This window comes from Trichechus manatus, unplaced genomic scaffold, assembly GCF_000243295.1.
Source record: "Trichechus manatus latirostris isolate Lorelei unplaced genomic scaffold, TriManLat1.0 scaffold00186, whole genome shotgun sequence".
Taxonomy (NCBI): domain Eukaryota; kingdom Metazoa; phylum Chordata; class Mammalia; order Sirenia; family Trichechidae; genus Trichechus; species Trichechus manatus.
Window position 1 is genome coordinate 3,726,689 of NW_004444122.1, and position 18,047 is coordinate 3,744,735.

An 18,047-nucleotide genomic window follows, 5' to 3' on the forward strand; every position below is an offset into this window, starting at 1 on the left:
CCACACTGGCTTCCTTTCTGGTCCCGTACCACCTCTGCTTATTCTTGTTCTCATTATCTGTTTCCTCTTCTGGGAATGTCCTGCCCCCATCTCCACATCCCTGGCTCCTTCTCATCCTCCATATTTCAGGTATGTTCCCTCCTCTGAGGTAAAATCCCATAATCGTCTAGAATATTCCCCATAATATTTATCACTTTCTGCTATCTTCCTCTCTCCCTCCCTCCCTCCTCTTTTCCTTCCTTCCTCCCTCCTTCTTTTTTCATTTCCTCCCTCTCTTCTTTTCTTCCTTCCTTCCCCCACTTGAACTTAAGATCCCTGAGAACCTTGTCTGTTACTGTTGTTGAACCTAAGGCAGTGCCCTCCCTACACACAGTTAAAAAAAAAAAGAAAAAAATCAGTTGCCATCGAGTCGATTCTGATGCGTGGCGACCCCTTGTGTGTCAGAGCAGAACTGTGCTCCATAGGGTTTTCAGTGGCTGATTTTTCCAAAGTAGATCACTAGACCTTGCTTCTGAAGCACCTCTGGGCAGACTCAAACTTCCAATCTTGGGTTAGTAGCTGAGCATGTTAACTGTTTGCACCACCCAGGGACCTGCCCACAGTAGCCGGTCCATAAATATGGATGGAACAAGTGCCGTAATAATGAGGGGACAGTTGACTGATCCGTGATGGTACTGAGGCACCTAGTAAACTAGTCAGCACTTGGAAAGTTCAATCACAAGTCCCCCCGCCCTGTTGTGCCTTCCAGAGGCTGGCGTTGGCCTGGGGATCGGCCTGTGCAGTGTCCCCTGCTTCCAGTGCATCTCGGGTATCTTCGTTCACACTCTCTCTCCAGGGTCTGTGGCGCATCTGGATGGACGGCTCCGGTATGTCCTTGTTTCTGTTTTTGGAAAGACCTCTGATTTACAGCAGAGGGAAGGATCACCTTAGAATGTCAGGAGCTTGCTTTGGAGATGAGATATTTAGAATGAATGATCCAGACGAGGCTCAGAGCCTTGTTCTTCCAAGCATGGTTCCTGGAACAGTAGCATCAACATCACCTGGGGGCTTGTTAGAAATGCAGAATCTCAGGCCCTGCCCCAGACCTGCTGATTCAGAATCTGTATTCTAAGAAAGCCTCTGCAGCCCTGTAAGGTGATTTGTATGCACATTACAGTTTAAGAAACACTGTCTCAGAAAATACAAATCCAAAACAGAAAACAAGAGGTAAACACATTTTAATTCAGATTTAGCTAATCTGGAATTTATAGTGACAGAAATAGGAGCTTCAATAAGGTTTACCTGTGTATTCTTTGTGGGAAAATAAGCTGATTAGCAAATCAGTAGTATAAACACAGTTTCACGGTAGCATAAACAAAATTTTCAGCACTCCAGATATATTTCTTTACAAATAGCTTCTAAGGGAAGTACAAATCTGAATTTTCTGTTCAATAAAGTATATTTCACAGGGATCTGGATTTTATAACAACATTTCATCCCAGTTTAACTTATTATACTTTGCAGTCCTACGTTCACATTTAGTAAAGATACATGTTCTCTTATTGGGTTTGGGTTTTGCTAAATCAGGAGAGTTTTGCCATGTTTTTTAAAGGTTTTCCTATAATTGCAATATATGCAAGGGCAAATCCTGCTTAGGTGGTGTCTTGATGGAACTTCTGAATTAGAGATGGGTTTGTTGCTGTCATCTGCAGGAGGGTGACAATTAATTTACTGAGCCACTGTGCTATTGTTTTGAACATAATTGCAGGGTCCGAGTGATTATCTTAGTCTTAAATGCTCTCAGGCAGAGAGTGCTTCCTTCTAGGCCTACAGCTGGGTAGCAATTATTTTGGAAGTTTCTACTTTCTTTGGAATTTGGTGCTACGGGACAGTGGTCATCAGTTACAGCCATGAAAATGTGTACTTTCTTACCAACAGTGAAGATGGACTGGACTCAGTAGAAATGTAGAAGAAGGAGTACCAGTGGAAGGAACAGTGAGATGAAGATCAAGAGACCTGAGTTCTAATCCTGGTCCTGCCAATAACCAGTTAGGCCAGGGGTTGGCAAATACGGTTCTCAGGCCCACCACTTGTGCTTGTAAATAAAGGTTTATTGGAACATAGCCTTGCTATTTGTTTACATATTGTCTATGGCTGCTTTCATGCTACAATGGTAGAGTTGAGTAGTTGTGATAGAAATCATATGGCCCACAGAGCCTGAAGGTTTACTGTTTGGCCCATTATAGAAAATGTTTGCCAGCTCCTGAGTTAGGTGATACCAGAGAGGTCATTTCACCCGTTGTACCTCAGTTTCCATATCTATGAAACAAGGATTCTGCAAGCCTTCCATGTATCAATTGAATCTTGCTTTTCTACTTCATTTTTTTTCTCTCTAGGTTGCTAGTACCTTCTTTCCTACCTTGCAACTAGAATGAACTCCATAGCCTTCTCTCCTAATTTCTTCCCGTGAGAACCTCAACTCTTTCCTGCCCAGTTATTCCTTCTTTACCTTTTAATATGTCCATTCAGTCCTTCCTCCTAGCTGTTCTCTATATGAGAACACTGAGGCCCAAAGAAAGGTAGGAAGTGGTTAGTTAGAGGTTTTGTGATAATTGTTCAGCTGAATGTTATTTCTTGATTTCAGTTTCTCTTCCTGTTCAACACCAGCCCCTCAATCTTGGTTGGGCATAGTTAAATGCGGAAGGGAGGAGGAAGGCTAAAGACAAACTTTGGCTAATGTTGACCCACTTTTGGGTCTGAAATATCTCCATTTTGTGGGTCATGCAGTGAGAGATGCCCCCCTTTGGTCTGCTCTGTTCTGAGTTTCAGTCAGGTACCTAAGGATGGACTAATGGGATTTTTAGGTCTCACCAAACAGCCCAGTCAGGAGGGGGCCCCCAGGGGAGTGATAGTTGAAATGTCACATTGATTAGCTTGCTGATGGCTTCCTAATGATGCTTTTGCAGGTGTGGCGATGAGATTGTGGAGATCAGTGATTCCCCAGTGCACTGCATGACGCTCAATGAAGTCTACGAGATTCTGAGTCACTGCAGTCCTGGCCCCATCCCCATCATTGTTAGCCGACATCCAGACCCACAGGTAACACGCCACTGGGTCATCCTCTCCTTCCCAGGGTCACTCTTTCAGTACTAAAATTAGAATGAGGAATGAATGAATGGCTAGGTTTGGGCCTGAATTTCCAAGTACCTGTTCCAAGTTTCGCAGCAGAGGTTCATTGACAAACTCCTAGACATTAGAGGCAATTAGCATTCACTTAGGGAAGTTTTGTAGCTGGTTACAGCTGCAGGACAGGAAAATATGGACCTGGGATCCCTGCTAGCAGATACAATAGGGTCATTCATCCATTCATCTTTTACAAATACCCACTAAGTGCAGATCTGGAGCTAGGCACTGAGGGTACAGAAATAAGCTAGTTCATAGTACACAGTCCTGTCCTCTAGAAGCTAATGGTCTCCTCAGAGAGACTGACATAGAAATAGTTGCAATACTGAGTGGTAAACGCTGTGCAAACCCAGAGGGGGACACAGAATGGAGGGTTTATAAAGCAAGTTTTCACCAGGCAGAGAATTTGAGAAAGGTCATTCTAGGCAGTGGGAACACAAAGTTCAAAGTTATGGAGTCATGAAGGGGACTGATGGAAGGGGAGTGGTCAGTTTTGTGTCACTGGAATGTAGGGTACTGGGTGAGAGTGATTAAAAACTGAGGTTGGTGAGACATTGGGGTTACCTGGTGAAGTGCTGTAAACAGGATGCTAAATAGTTTGTATTTTATGTTGTGGGGAGTGAGGAGCTAGGGGAGACCTGTAGCCATAGATGTAACATATTCAGATTTTTTTTTTTTTAACTTGTGGAGGACGGAATGGAGTGGCTGTAGCCTGGAGGTTGTGAGAGAAGTTGGGAAGAGGAAGGAAAGAGATGATGAGGGTCTGAACTAAACAGTAGATATGAGAAGAGGAAGGGACAACACGAGACAACAATTGGGAGGAACAAACAGTATCTGTTGGCTGATTAGCTCTGGGTAACAGAGAGGGAGGAGCCTAGGTTGATTGGAGTATATGTACATTAAAAGACTGAGTGATGGTAACACCACCAACAGAAAAGAGAATAAAATAGGAGGAACAGGCTTGGGAGAGAAGAGAATGATCTCAGTGTGGGATACAATGAGATTGAGGACCTATGGGATCTTCAAGTGCAGATGTTCAGAAGGCAGTTTGATTTAGGGCTGATAATGGCTGGTAAAAGAGATCCGGGTTGGAGGTAGACTTGGGAGTTGAAGCCATGAGTACAGGAGATGTTCCATTTATTTAATCCTTAGTATGTGCCAGGCATATTTGCCAAAGATGTGACATATACAGTCACATTCATTTGTTGTACAACCCTGTGAAGTCAGTGTGATTATTTCCTCCACTTCACAGATGAGGAAACTGAGATTTAGAGAGAAGAAGGAACTTACCATTGGAGGAGATAAAAAAAAAAAAACCCATTCCATCAAGTCAACTCCACCCATGTGTGTCTGATACCAAATCCTATGCTCTTAGCTGAGTCCCAGATTCCCAGAGAAAAGAGGACAGAGTGTGGAATAATGGGGAAGGTCAACATATACGTGATGTAATGGAATTAAACCCCATCCCATTCAATTATCCAGCACTGAAGATAAACACACTAGAGAAAAGCAGGCTTCTTCCTTAAGGTAAACAAATGATTAGCCTGGGCAATGTATGAAACAAAAGGAGTCTCAATTAATTTAATAGCTTTTGCTGCTCTTGACTAACCCGTTACCATCGAGTCGATTCCAACTATGGCAACCATATAGGAGAGAGTAGAACTGCCTCACAGGGTTTCCAAGAATATAATCTTTATGGAAGTAGATTGCTGCATCTTTATCCTGTTGAGCAGCTGATGGGTTCAAACTGCTGACCTTTTGCTTAGCAGCCAAGCGCTTAACCACTGCGCAACCAGGGCTTGCTTTTAACTAGTATGGTGAAAAAGTTGTGGAGTAAGAGTCAGGAGTTGGCGCATACACCTTAGTTCCTGACCTTGAGGAGTTTACATTTTGGCCGGAGAGATGGGATACACACAGAGAGGCCACAGGAGGTGAGGGCCATGGGACAAGGGAGCCAGGTCATAAAGGACAGGTAGGGTTTGGTGCAGCAGGAAAGAGTTGGCAAAGGCACTCCAGCAGGGTAGCCCTAGTAGGCACAAGCAGTGCGGAGCAGAGAAGAGAGAGCCCAGGTCTTGGTATCAGACTGTCTGGCTCATGTCCAGCTCTGCTACTTATCTTTGGCAACCTTGGACAATTCATCCAACCTCTCAGAGTCTCTGGTTCCTCAACTCTGAAATGGGGAATCGTTTTTATATTACAGGACTTCTATTGATGGTAACTCTCATCTACTGAGCGTTTACCATGTGCCAGGTTTTGTGCTTAGCACTTCACATGATTTAAAAAAAAAAAAAAAACTGTGAAGTAGGTTCTATTACTAGTAGTATTTTACAGAAGAAGAAATTGAGGCTTAGAAGTAACTTGTCTAAGGGTACACAACTGGCAAGTGGATAAACTGGAATGTGAACAGAGTCTAACTCTGAAGTTCATACTCTAAACTACTACTCTAAAGTGATTTATGACCTGTGAGTCACAACACACACAGTGTAATGGTGATGGTTACGACATTGTTATTGATGATGATGATGTGATGATAGAATTGCTGAGAATGGAATAGCCTTCAGAGGTAAACCATGAAGTGGTTCAGTTTGCCTAGAATTTTGCAGTAAGTAGTGGGGAGAAGGTTGAAGAGTTGAGAGGGGCCACCTTGGGAACCCCTTTATTGACAGACTTTGGAATTATCTTGATGATAGTGGGGAACCATGGATTTCCAAGGTATTTTGTCAGCAATTTGCGGAATGTGTTGGAAGGGAAGAAACTAGAATTCAGGGGCCCAGCTTGGGAATGGGTTCAGTACTTAGAACCTGATGCAGAGTCCTAGGACTAGGAGTTTCCGCTCTTAGTTTGAGGAGGTGATGTGATGTTTTCTAGGTCTCTGAACAGCAACTCAAAGAAGCTGTGGCCCAGGCTGTGGAGAACATCAAGTTTGGAAAGGAGAGGCATCAGTGGAGCCTGGAAGGTAAGGGAAATGGTGAACTTTGACTTGAAATATCTTTGCTTTATTAGAGAGCTTAGAGTTTAGCCATTAACTCACTTCATAGCCCAAGGATATATAACAACAGTCATCAAAGCATGGTATGTAGAAAAGAGTTGAAATACAGAAGACCACCAGTTAAATTTGGCTCATATTTTTGCTTTGTTTGGGTGTTACAAAATTTTACAAACATCTTAAACGTAAATCATTTTAGTAGAACAGGAACTCTCCAGTCCTCTATTGGCCCCACCATTCCCTTGTGCCATTCACACAAGCGCCCCTGTAGGCATTTGAGTTTGCCACTCCAGTATCTAATCAAGAACCCTGGTGGTGCAATGGTTAAGCTCTTGGCTGCTAACAGAAAGGTTGATAGTTCGAACCCACCCAGCGGCTCCATGGGAGAAAGACCTGGTGATCTTCTTCTGAAGATTACAGGCTAGAAAATCCTATAGGGCAGTTCTACTCTGTCATATGGGGTTGTGATGAGTCAGAATCGACTACAACACCTAACAACAACAGTCTCTAATCACAAAACGTTTAGAAATAATAATATCTTGTAATATAATATGTAACATTTATGGAGTTTCTTATTATGTGTCAGACTGTATGCTAAATTCTTTTCATGCATTATTTCACTGAATTGTTACATCAAATTTCTATGTACATTTTATAGGAAAAAGTGAGGCTCTGAGAGGCTGCCTTACCCAAAGTCACACCACTTAGCAAGCAGAGGAACTGGGATAGGAACCCAGGCAGGATGACTCCAGAGACCGCACTCTCACTACCTCAGTGCCCAGTCATTGGCCATTGGCCATTGGCCATATCATCACTAGAACATCCATATGGTAGAACAATGTGCAACCATTAGCAGTGATATTGACAACGAGGTTACATGGTCTGGGAGGAATGTTCAGAGAAAAGAGCAGAACACAACATTTTATTCAACTATTTCCAATCCTTTCCACCTACCCAACATGCACATACTCAAGAAAAAGGTGACAAAGAAATTCGCCAAAATTTTGACGGTTGTAATCTCTTGTTGATAGGACTGCAGGTGAATTTTGTACTTTAAGTCCTCCCTTTTTGTTGCTGAGTTTTCTTTAATGAGGATGTGTTATTTTATAACCAGGAAAAAGCAACAAGATTTGGATTAAGGGCTTGGCTGGCCTTGGCTCTCTCCTAAGGCAGGTGCTACTCCCATGGGGCCCCCTGGCTGTCCCAGCCTCGGAGGGTGAGGTGGGATTTGGGCAAAAGACTGGGATTCAATCTGCTCCTATTCCCTTGAGCTATGATTTGACAGTTTACCACCAGGAAGAAGGGCTTCTCAAGGATAGGTAGACGGCTGTAGTGCTGGAAAGGATGGGGAGGGGACTGAAAACTGGTAAGAAGGGTTGGGTAGGGAGGGGAAGAGAAAGAGGGATTATGGCTGAAAAGCAGTGATTTTTATGGCTTCACTTCACCCTTAGCTGGAGAGAAATAATCACCTCTTGGTACAAGGTTCAAAGAGCCTTCACGGATATTCTCTCTCTCTTTAACATTGACCTTTGTCTTAGTCGTCTACTGCTGCTATAACAGAAATACCACAAGCGGATGGCCTTAACAAAGAGAAGTTTATTCTCTCACAGTCTAGTAGGCTACAAGACCAGATTCAGGGCATCAGCTCCAGGAGAAGGCTTTCTCTCTCTGTTGGCTCTGGAGGAAGGTCCTCCTGATGCATCAGTCTTCCCTTGGTCTGGGAGCATCTCAGTGCAGGAACCTCAGGTCCAAAGGATGTGCTCTGCTCCTGGCGCTGCTTTCTTGGTGGTATGAGGTTCCCATGTCTCTCTGCTCACTTCTCTTTTTTATATCTCAAGAGAGATTGGTTTAAGACACTGTCTAATCTTGTAGGTCTCATCAATATAACTGCTGCTAATCCATCTTATTACATCATAGTAATAGCATTTACAACACGTAGGGAAATCACATCAGATGATAAAATGGTAGATAATCATACAATACTGGGAATTATGGCCCAGCCAAATCGATACACACATTTTTGGGGGGACATAATTCAATCCATCACAACTCTCAAAATAAGCGCAGGGACATTGGAACTATTATGCCTATCTTACAGTGGAGAAAAAGCAGGTTGTAGGTTGGGTTCCCCAGGAAGCCGACTCTGAGATGGAGTTTAGTGCACAGGATATTTATTAGAGAGTGTCCTTGGGATCACTGGGCAGGGGGAGGGGTGGAGCTGAGATGCAGGCCCAGTACCTTCAACAAACTCTTGGAGCTCTGGAGCTAAAATGGCCCATTACAGTTGTCCCGAGTTGGGCAGAAATGGTTGGGGTTTTATAACCCCATCTCCATCGGTCATTGGATATAGGCTGCTTCCCACAGCTAGGACAGCAAGCCCTTCCTTGATGGACGATCTGGATGGAGCATCTCCATGCCCATCCCATGGAAACTCAGAAAGGTTGAATGATTTCCCCAAACCTAGAGTCACACAGCTTGTCAAAGACCAAACCCAAGAATGTCGAGCTCCAAATCCAAAGTGAGCTCAGATGAGACGCAGACAGTTAGGTGTGCGGTGTGCTGCCCGTGGCCATCCTAAACAAAGCTAGGGGTGTTTTTAATCTTCCAAAGCTCAGCTGTAGAGGCCCCCTTGTGCTTCACATGCAGGTGTCAAAAGGCTGGAGAGCAGTTGGCACGGGCGGCCGACCTTAGAGAAGGAGCGAGAGAAGAACTCAGCACCCCCACAGCGCAGGGCTCAGAAGGTCATGGTCCGCTCCAGCAGTGACAGCAGCTACATGTCTGGGTCCCCAGGGGGGAGTCCCTGCAGTGGTGGCGGTGAACAGCAGCCCCCTGACCTGGAAGTCAGCACCCACAGTGCCAGCCTGCACCTTGGGCAGGAGACCCAGGTGCTGCCCTCGGCAGCATCCAGATTGCCTCAGGGGAGCCCACCCCACCCTGGGAGCCAGGACAGCAACCCACCGCTGAGACTGAAGAAATCCTTTGAAATTTTGGTGAGAAAGCCCACATCCTCCAAGCCCAAGCCTCCACCCAGAAAATACTTTAAAAGTGACAGCGACCCCCAGAAGAGTTTGGAAGAGAGGGACAACTCCATATGCCCTTCTGGGCACACCTTGCCCACCTGTGGCCAGGTAAGAGCATGTGCCGGATGGGTTGATTATTCTCCTGAGCCAAGCACAGTTGTTCTTGAATATTCGCAGCAGTGTTAGGAGTGGCAGAACGAAGGTTCTCCTGCTCTGTGTTAAATTATCAGAGAGACGAGTCTCAGCTCAAGCTCAGGGCTGAAAGCACAAGATAGTTTTGAAGCTTGGCAGATCCAAAATTGAAGTCCCAGAGCTACTATTGGCTTCTGGGTTCCCATCCACAACGGACTGGAATTTAAGGCCCTTTTTGTGGGAGTCACTCCTTGGGCTCACCATGATGGAGCACTTCCAGAACTCCTGTAGGCCCATTCCATGAGGGGATAGGGGTAGGATCCTTGGCACATGGATCTTCAAGCCTCTGTTTCCTGGGAGGCTTTTGGTGTAAAACCAAAAAAACCAAGCCCCTTATCGTTGAGTCAGTTCTGATTTCAGCGACCCCATGTGTTGCAGAGTAGAACTGCTCCATAGGGTTTTCTTGGCTGTAATCTTTATGGAAACAGATCGCCAAGACTTTCTTGTGTGGCATTGCTGGATGGGTTTGAATCGTCAACCTTTAGGTTAGTAAACCTGAAAAACCAAACCTATTGCCCTCGAGTCGATTCCAACTCATAGAGACCATATAGAATGGAGTAGAACTGCCCCATAGGGTTTCTAAGGAGCTGATGGTGGATCTGAACTGCCAACCTTTTGTTTAGCAGCCAGGTTCTTAACTACTATGCCACCAGGGCTCCAGTTAGTCAAGTGCAAATCATTTGTGCCACCCAGGAACCTAAAAGGGGACAAGAGCTGCCTATTCTCTTTCATAAGTGAGTAGACTGATGTGTTTGTGAGAAACTGGCTCCTCTTTCTTTCCCAGTTTGCTTTGCCTTCTCACTTCCTTAGCTGTGAAGCTTTGGGGGAAAACCCAATGTATCTAAACCTCAGTTTCCTTATCTGTTAGTTGGGGCTAAGTTTAGTGAACGCACAAAGGGCTGCTGTGAGGATTAAATTTAACCACTTATAGTGCCTAACAGAACCTCAGGCACGATAGCGTTAGTGAGTGTGATTATTCCTCCACTGCGCCCCTGAAACAGCTCGTTTTCTTCCTCAGCTGCCCAATAACATCTCCTTAAAGAAATGCAGACTGATGGCCCGGCAGTTGCCATCTCTTGACCAATTTTTATGCCCAGGCACTGTGCTAAGCATGTTATGTACATTGCCTCAATTAATCCTTACAACGGCCTGGAGGTGAGGGTCCCAATTATGTAGAGGGAACCGAGTAACTTGCTCAGGTTCTCATCTCCATTGAGTAGCAGAGGCAGAATTTAAACCAGGCTGGTCTGAAATTGGAGGCCGGGTGGAGCAAGCGGTTTGCAATCAATCAGCGGCTAACCTAAAGATGGGAGGCTTCGTGGAAGAAAGGCCTGGCAATCTGCTTTCATTAAGATTACAGCTGAGAAAAGCCTATGGAGCAGTTCTACTTTGTAACGCATGGGGTCGCCACAAGTCAGAACTAACTTGACAGCAAAGAGTTGAGTTTTGTTTGTTTGGTTGGTTGGTTGGTTTCAAATCTCTCACTGTTAACCACCGTGCTAGGCTGCCTTTCACATCCTTACCCCAGCACCTGTTTCACTGGATAGGTAGGTTTTAGAGCCTCTGGAAATTCCCTCTAACAACCAACCTCAGGAGGGGTAAGAAAGCCCGGGGTGATGGTGGTGGGTGGTTGGGGGAGGGGGTGTTGAGTGCAGAGGGGTGAAAGCGAAGTGAGAAGAGGAGGAAGCCAGGTTACTAAAAAGGAAGTACAGTTGTGCAGATCACTGGCAGAATGTGGCTGATTTAGCAATACGTGATGGAGGTGTGGAGGTGGATCTGTCCCCCCTCCCTTCCCCCTTTAAGCAAAGATTTCCTTTTCTCTAGGGTCCAAGACCTTTGAGTCCAGAAGTGCAAATTAGGACTGAGCAGGCTGAGAAGGGGGAGTGGAGTTGCCAGTACAGGTCTGTCCGGCCCATAGGCCTGTCCTGGGTGAAGCCCATGAGCCACTGTGCCAGGCTGGGCCATATTTAGGGCAGGGTATATCCCCAAGTGAGGGCTGGAGGAGGAAGTGAGATTTCTTCAGGGAAGGCCAGGCAAGGAGTATCCATGCGGGAGAGGGGGCATCCTCACATGCGGCCTTGCCTCATCTGTGGCACCTGCCCTGTGTGAATCCACTGTTCCCTCCTGCATTCTGCCCCAGCTCTGCAGCTCCAAGGCCACACTGCAGCGGCTCGCCTCTGTCAACTGTAGCCCACATGGCCAACAGACCCTTCTCCTACAGCCTTTTCTAGAAAGTACACCAACACAACACAATTGTACTGGACGTTGGCGGTCACAGAGAAGAGATTACAGCACAACAGAAAACAGGAAGTGATTTACTTGACATCGCTGTTCTTAAAACTTCCTTGGCCATTCCTGGGAGTTTCTCGTTGGGTGTTTTTCTCCTTGATTGCAGTGTACCATCATGCTTTAAGATCAGCCAATCAATCTCTCTGTTTCTCTCTCTCTATATATGTGTATCTATTTATCTACAGTAAAACCTGTGAAAGCCAGAACCTGTGTAAGGTGGAAACCTGTCAGAGAAGGAAAACTCAAATATTTTCCACTGAAAGGAATGACAGAAAAGTGATAAGACCGCACACCATCAAAGACAGAAAATTTGCAAGACCTGGAATAGAAAGGCAGCCTCGGCGAGTTCCGGCTCTCACAGGTTTCACTGTATCTCTCTTTCTCCCATCTTTTCTCTCCATGGTCCTAAGACTCTTCCCAAACCACTAATGGACGACCCCAAATCTTTCCCATCTTCTGTAGCTCAAGTGGGCTTAACCTCCACAACCAAAATTACCTCCGGAATATTTTCTTCAACAAAAGAGCAGTTCTCTGTCTTCTAGAAAATCAACTCAAACTATCACCTGTGTTTAAAATACACTTTTCCCTTCCCTGCTAAATCCACATCTCTGTTCCTCTTTCCTTCTTTCTGCTCTCTTCTCTCTCCCTTGTCCACCAAACACAGTAACAACAAATACTACTCAGGGAAAAATTTGAGCAAAACCAAACTTATTTTAGGGATTCATTTAAAACGACCTTCTATGAAAAGGATGCTACTTCAGATGTGCTGATTAAAAGACAAAATACATTTGCGTCTGTTCCAAAATGCAAAGATGCATCGACTACTGTTTAGTACAAGAGTGCCTGCCTATAAAAGTGTTACTATCAAAGTGCTACCAATCCACGGATGGAGACAGATGTCACCTTAGAGCTCACTCAGACTTGAGACACGTGTCATTTTTTCTGTATGATGTGAGTCTTACATCCCGTCTACCTGATGTATTAAGTTTCTAACGTCTTGGCCAGCCCTTGATTTTCAAAGGACTGTTGCAAGAAGTCCAATGATTCCTTTGAGCTGGTTAACATCTCCACAGTTCCAAAATGCTCTCCTAAAGTTCAGTTTTCTCATAGCAAACCCGGGCTGAGGCAGAGGACACTTGGAAACGTGTTGTGAATACGTTTTTAACTTTTGTAGACCTTTCACTTCCAGGGAATGCTTATTGACAAGGTAGACATTGAAATCTCAGGCCAAGGACACCTGTCGCTTCTCTTTTAGTCTCCAATGCTGCTTTGTTACTCTTTCCTGCCTTTTCTGGAAGGAAGCCTGCAGCCTTGTCAGAGCCCATCATTACCCCTGGCTCTGAACTGAAGGTAAGCAACATGCAGGCAGCCGCAGCCTAGGGAAGTCTTCCATAGGAAAGATCAAATATAGGAGGATCATTTTGCTGATGTCTCATGCTTTTTTTTTTTTTTTCCTGAGTAGCTATCATGCTTATTCCTTCCTCTGTGTATGTATATGTCTCTGGAATGCTGTTCTTCTACCTCTCTGCCTGGAAAATTCTTACTTTTTGTTCAAGGACCAGTAAAAAAGCAGCTCTCTAGGGAAGCCTTTTCCACCTCGCTGGGCAGAACTAGGGCTCCCTCCTTCCTGTGGGCTCTGACAGCATCTGATTCACCCTACATTATAATCCAAACTCTATTAGAATATTATATAACTATTTGGTGCCTGGTCTATCTCTGTTCTAGGCTGTTCTATGAAGGATCCTGAGACTGACTGCTTCTAGGCTCGGGGGAAGGAGGGGACAATTCTGCACTAGATTGATAATGTCACCCTGGGTGTTGCAAAGGGGGGTGAGGGCGCAGATGCTTAGTATTTGTCATCCTTTGCAGCGTGCTTACTAAATATTAAATAGCAACATCAAAAGCTATTGACATGATTTTCTTTTGAGTGTTCTAACCCAACCTTAATAAAGACAAGACAGAACTCTCTTTGCCTCTGGTTTCAATGCTGCTCTTGTGCCCTCCAGGGGAGCTTAGTTAGCCAGGATTCAGATGTAAAGAAAGCAGTGCCAGCCCCCTGTGACATCCCCCAGCCTCTTTTCCCCATCACAAAGAGCCCAGGATCTTCACATACGCCAACAGTGAGTGCCCACGCTCCAGACACCAGCTTGTTGGAAGTGAAGGGGTGCTCTGGGCCTCCAGGAGGTGCTGACTTTGCAGTACTAGTGCATGAAGACAGTGCAGAGGAGGAAAGGGCTCTCTTCAAAATGCTGTGGATGAACGTCTCATCTAAGCGGCTTCATATTTGCCCTCCAGCCCCAATGAAAGTAAGCCTTGCCTTCTCACAGCGGAAGGCTACAGTTTTGACACAGTTTTGCTTCCTGTTTACACCACAGGAAGCAAGGGAGCTGTTGCTACCCCAGCCACGGCAGGAAGACGCAGCAGGGGGATCCTCCTGCACCCTTGCCTGCTGCCCAGGACCCGGAGTTGCCCTGCAGACTACGGCCTCCACAGAGGGCGAGCCAGGCAGAAGAGTTAGTCCAGGTAGGCTTTCATTTAGATCTTTCAGAAAAAAGGGCCTCTGGACAAAGGTCCGGTGGTAAGGTAAGAACATGAGTTTGGCCTGAGAACTGGGGTGTTCTGCACTGACAAGATGGCTGGGCTGATGAGCACTCAGGGGTCCCCAGGAGCTGTGGGCAGCAGGACAGGAGAGGTGCTGCCAGGGGGTCTAGTGGGAAACTGTCTGGCTGGGTGTGTGATACTGTGGTGGTGGCGGTGGGGGGATGACCTTTTAATGAGGGAATACAGTTCAACCCAGGAAGTCAACTGCAGGTTGGAGCCCTTGGGGAGAGGTCCAAAGATACTCTCACCCACCATCTTGGGAAGCTGCCTGTAGCATGTTGCATTCAGCATTTCCAAGTCTGAGAATACTGTGTCAGGAAAGCATGAAGAGCATTTTCTTAGTGGTCACCACCTCCATGAGGTGGATAGAAACGGTTGTCCAGATGGTACATCTGGAAATGCTAAGACATGAGTTGAATGTCTAGTGGTTTGGTAGAAAGAGCATAGGCTTTGGAGTTAAGAAGACCAGGCTAGGATACCTGGCTCTGCCTTTCACTAACTTTGTGATTCTGGGCAACTTACTTCGCCTTCTGAGCCTCCATTCACTCATGAGCAAGGTATGGAAAATCACGTAGAACCCCAACATATGATTCAGTTCAGCAAGCACATGTTAAATACTGGCTTCATGAGGTCCTATGCTAGATGCTGGAGAAAGAGAGAAAAAGAGAGAGAGACCAGCTCCTGACATCAAGGAATTCACAGCAGAGGCAGAGAATTAAATATTTAAGCTATAAACCACATGTCAGTTTGAGGAATGTTATATAAAAAGTATATGAACAGCTCTTGGAGAGCTATGTGACATCACGAATGGAAAGATCTGGAGCATCTCACCCAGAGCAGGTGCCCAACTAATGGAGGCTTCCCCTTCTTCACTCTCTCTGCCGTTAGTCGTCCTAACTGAGCAGTGTACCAGGGGATGCCTTGATGTTCTACTGACAAGGGCTCCTTACTCCAGTTTGCAAAGGGCTTGCCTTGAGAACCCCTGGCTCCTGATTCTCACAACAGCCTCTTGAAGCAGAGCGTTTTATAAATGCAGAAACAGACTCACTTGCCAAAGTCCTGGAGTGAGTAATAACCACCCAGTTCTTTTGGATGGTATAGAGCTTCTCTTTGATATCATCAAGTCTAATGCTCTGCAGTTTGCTTCCCTTGAGGCCTGGCATTGAGACATGGGACAGAAAGGATCAGTCCCCCATAAACTGGGTTGCATTCCCGTACCAAACAGTCTCCAAAGTCCAGAGCCAGAGCAGTATACTGTTAACCAGGGAAGGTCAGACCTAGGGGCCATGGCAGAGCCACACATAAACTTGGATTGTTGACTGTGCCGGGCTCAGGGCCACCTCCCTCTGTCCCGGGAAAGAGAGTTGGGGTGGTCTCCTCTACCTGCTCAGATGGGATGTTGGCTCAATGCTGCCCTCCAAGAAAGACCCCCATGTGCTTCCCCCTGCAGTGAAGGGTTGAACTTGGTAGAGCCTGCCTGGGGTCCTGGGAGCCTCATAGAGAAGATGTACGTTACAATTGCCTGTGGAGCTTCTCGAACGCCCAAGACCCAGGCTGCACCTCAGGTGAATTGAATCAGAATCTCATGGGTTGGAGCCAATATTTTTAAAGCTCCCCAGATTCCAGTGTGCAGCCATGGTTGAGAATCACTGTCACAGAGAGCTTCTTTCCTTTGTAACCTTCCCATAAGCTCTTTAGGTACGGAAAACACTCCTTTGTTGAGCAAGCTGGTTAACTACCTGCGTGTAGAGAGAGTAGCAGAGAGTAGCAGAGTCCCTGGGAGATGAAAATGGTTAAGCACGTCCGTCAGGTAATAGCACTTGGGACACACTCAGCTGGGGACCCACCACTTCTGCTAATCTCTTCCTCTAGAATCCTTGCTATTCAGCTTTAAACTTCGGAAGACAAATCACCATAACCTGTGATACACAGCTTTTGCCTTGTTTCTGCTCTCTAGCACACCAAACATCCCCAATAAAACACCCACTGCTCAAGAGGCAGGCTCGGATGGACTATAGCCTTGACGCCACAGCCGAAGACCCTTGGATTAGAATTTCTGACTGCATCAAAAACTTATTTAGCCCCATTATGAGTGAGAGCCATGGCCACATGCTGCTACAGCCCAATGTCCACTTGGGTGAAGAAGATGGGACGCAGGGTCACCCAGATGGGGCCCTGCCAAAGCTGGACACTGCCAATGGTGCTCCCAAAGTTTACAAGACAGCAGACAACAGCACTGTGAAGAAAGGTCCTCCTGTGGCCCCCAAGCCTGCCTGGTTTCGCCAAAGCTTGAAAGGTTTGCGGAATCGTGCTCCAGACCTCAAAAGGCTGCCCAGCGCAGCCTCGTCCACCCAGCCAACGCCTGCAGCCAGGGAGCACTCCGGGCCTCACCTGCGGGCCTCCTCCTCCATCAAGCAGAGAATCAGCTCTTTTGAAACCTTTGGCTCCTCTCAGCTTCCCGATAGAGCAGCCCAGAGACTGAGCCTCCAGGCCCCCATAGGAGAGGCAGCAAAACCTTCTGGAAAGCAAGAGGGAGGATGGGTTTCTGGCCTCTTTAGGCAAGGGGCTCCATCCACTAGTCAGCGTCAGCAGTCAGAGAAAGAGCAGCTGCCCCTGGCACCTCCCACGGCCTCAGAGGCCAGCGACCCCGGTGTGTCTGAGTCCCCTCCACCAGGGCTGCAGCCCACTCAGAAGACTCTCCCCACTGACCCAGACCCTCTCCTGAGGCTGCTGTCAGCACAGACTGAGGATTCACAAGGCCCCGTTGTCAAGACCCTGGGCCAGCGGGCACGGAGCTTCCCTCTGACCAGGACCCAGTCCTGTGAGGTGAGGCCATCAGATGAAAAGACCAATCGACTCTACTCCATCAGCAGCCAAGTGTCGTCAGCTGTCATGAAGTCTTTGCTTTGCCTTCCATCTTCAGTCTCCTGTGGCCAGACCCCCTGCAGCCCCAAGGAAGGGGCACCTACAACGCCATCGTCCAATGAAGACCCAGCAGCAAATAGTTCTGCTGAAACACCTGCCTCGGACACGGGGTTCTCGCTCAAGTGAGTGTCCTCGCCAGAGTTTCTCTTCGTCTCTCTCATTTTTCTTTCTTTTATAATCCTATATATCTTTCTAAGAAGCCCTGGCGGTGCAGTGGTTGAGAGTTCCGCTGCTAACGAAAGGTCGGTGGTTCGAACCCACCAGCCGCTCTGAGAGAGAAAGATGTGATAGTTTGCTTCCATAAAGATTTATAGTCTTGGAAACCCTAAGGGGCAGTTCTACTGTGTCCTGTAGGGTCTGTATGAGTCAGAATCAACTTGACAGCATTGGGTTGGGTTTTTTTTTTTAGAGTATCTTTTAAAAATTTCCCAGATATACTGGTTACAATATTGCTTCACCTGTTCTTTTACATGTGTATTCGTGTCTGAGAGGAGTCCCCGGGTGTTGCAAATGGCTAAGCGCTCGACTAGTAGCCAAAAGATTGGTGGTTCGAATCCACCCAGAGGCACCTCAGAAGACAGGCCTGGCCATCTGCTTTGAAAAGGTCACAGCCTATGGAGTGCAGATCTATTCTGACACACATGAGGTCACCATGAGTCCATTATGCTTTTTGGCTGAGAGCCTCTTCCACGGTTGGAACTGGGAGGCTCACCACTAGAATTTACTGCTGTGGGGACCCCTTCACTTTTCAGCAGTAAACACCTATCAATCAAAGAGAGGAATAATTCGCTATTACTGAAACCACAAGTTTCATGCAAAATATGAAGTGTAGCTGGAAAAAACAGCTACAAATACCAAGATGGAGGGCATCG

At 46.5% G+C, this 18,047-nt stretch overlaps 1 protein-coding gene across 4 annotated transcripts in view; it reads left to right on the plus strand.

The window, feature by feature from the left end:
• IL16 (interleukin 16) overlaps positions 1–18,047 on the plus strand; it is a 107,327-nt gene that overhangs the window by 79,303 nt on the left and 9,977 nt on the right. The window contains exons 9-14 of one of the 4 annotated variants that reach the window (XM_012558802.2): positions 749–866; positions 2,946–3,078; positions 6,031–6,118; positions 8,795–9,276; positions 14,025–14,172; positions 16,208–17,297. In XM_012558802.2, coding sequence (XP_012414256.1) covers positions 749–866; positions 2,946–3,078; positions 6,031–6,118; positions 8,795–9,276; positions 14,025–14,172; positions 16,208–17,297 — 2,059 coding nt within the window. Of the gene's footprint in view, positions 1–748; positions 867–2,945; positions 3,079–6,030; positions 6,119–8,794; positions 9,277–13,990; positions 14,233–16,122; positions 17,298–18,047 lie in introns of those variants that run through there. The other 3 variants (XM_023741693.1, XM_023741691.1, XM_023741692.1) reach the window with 3 other exon arrangements.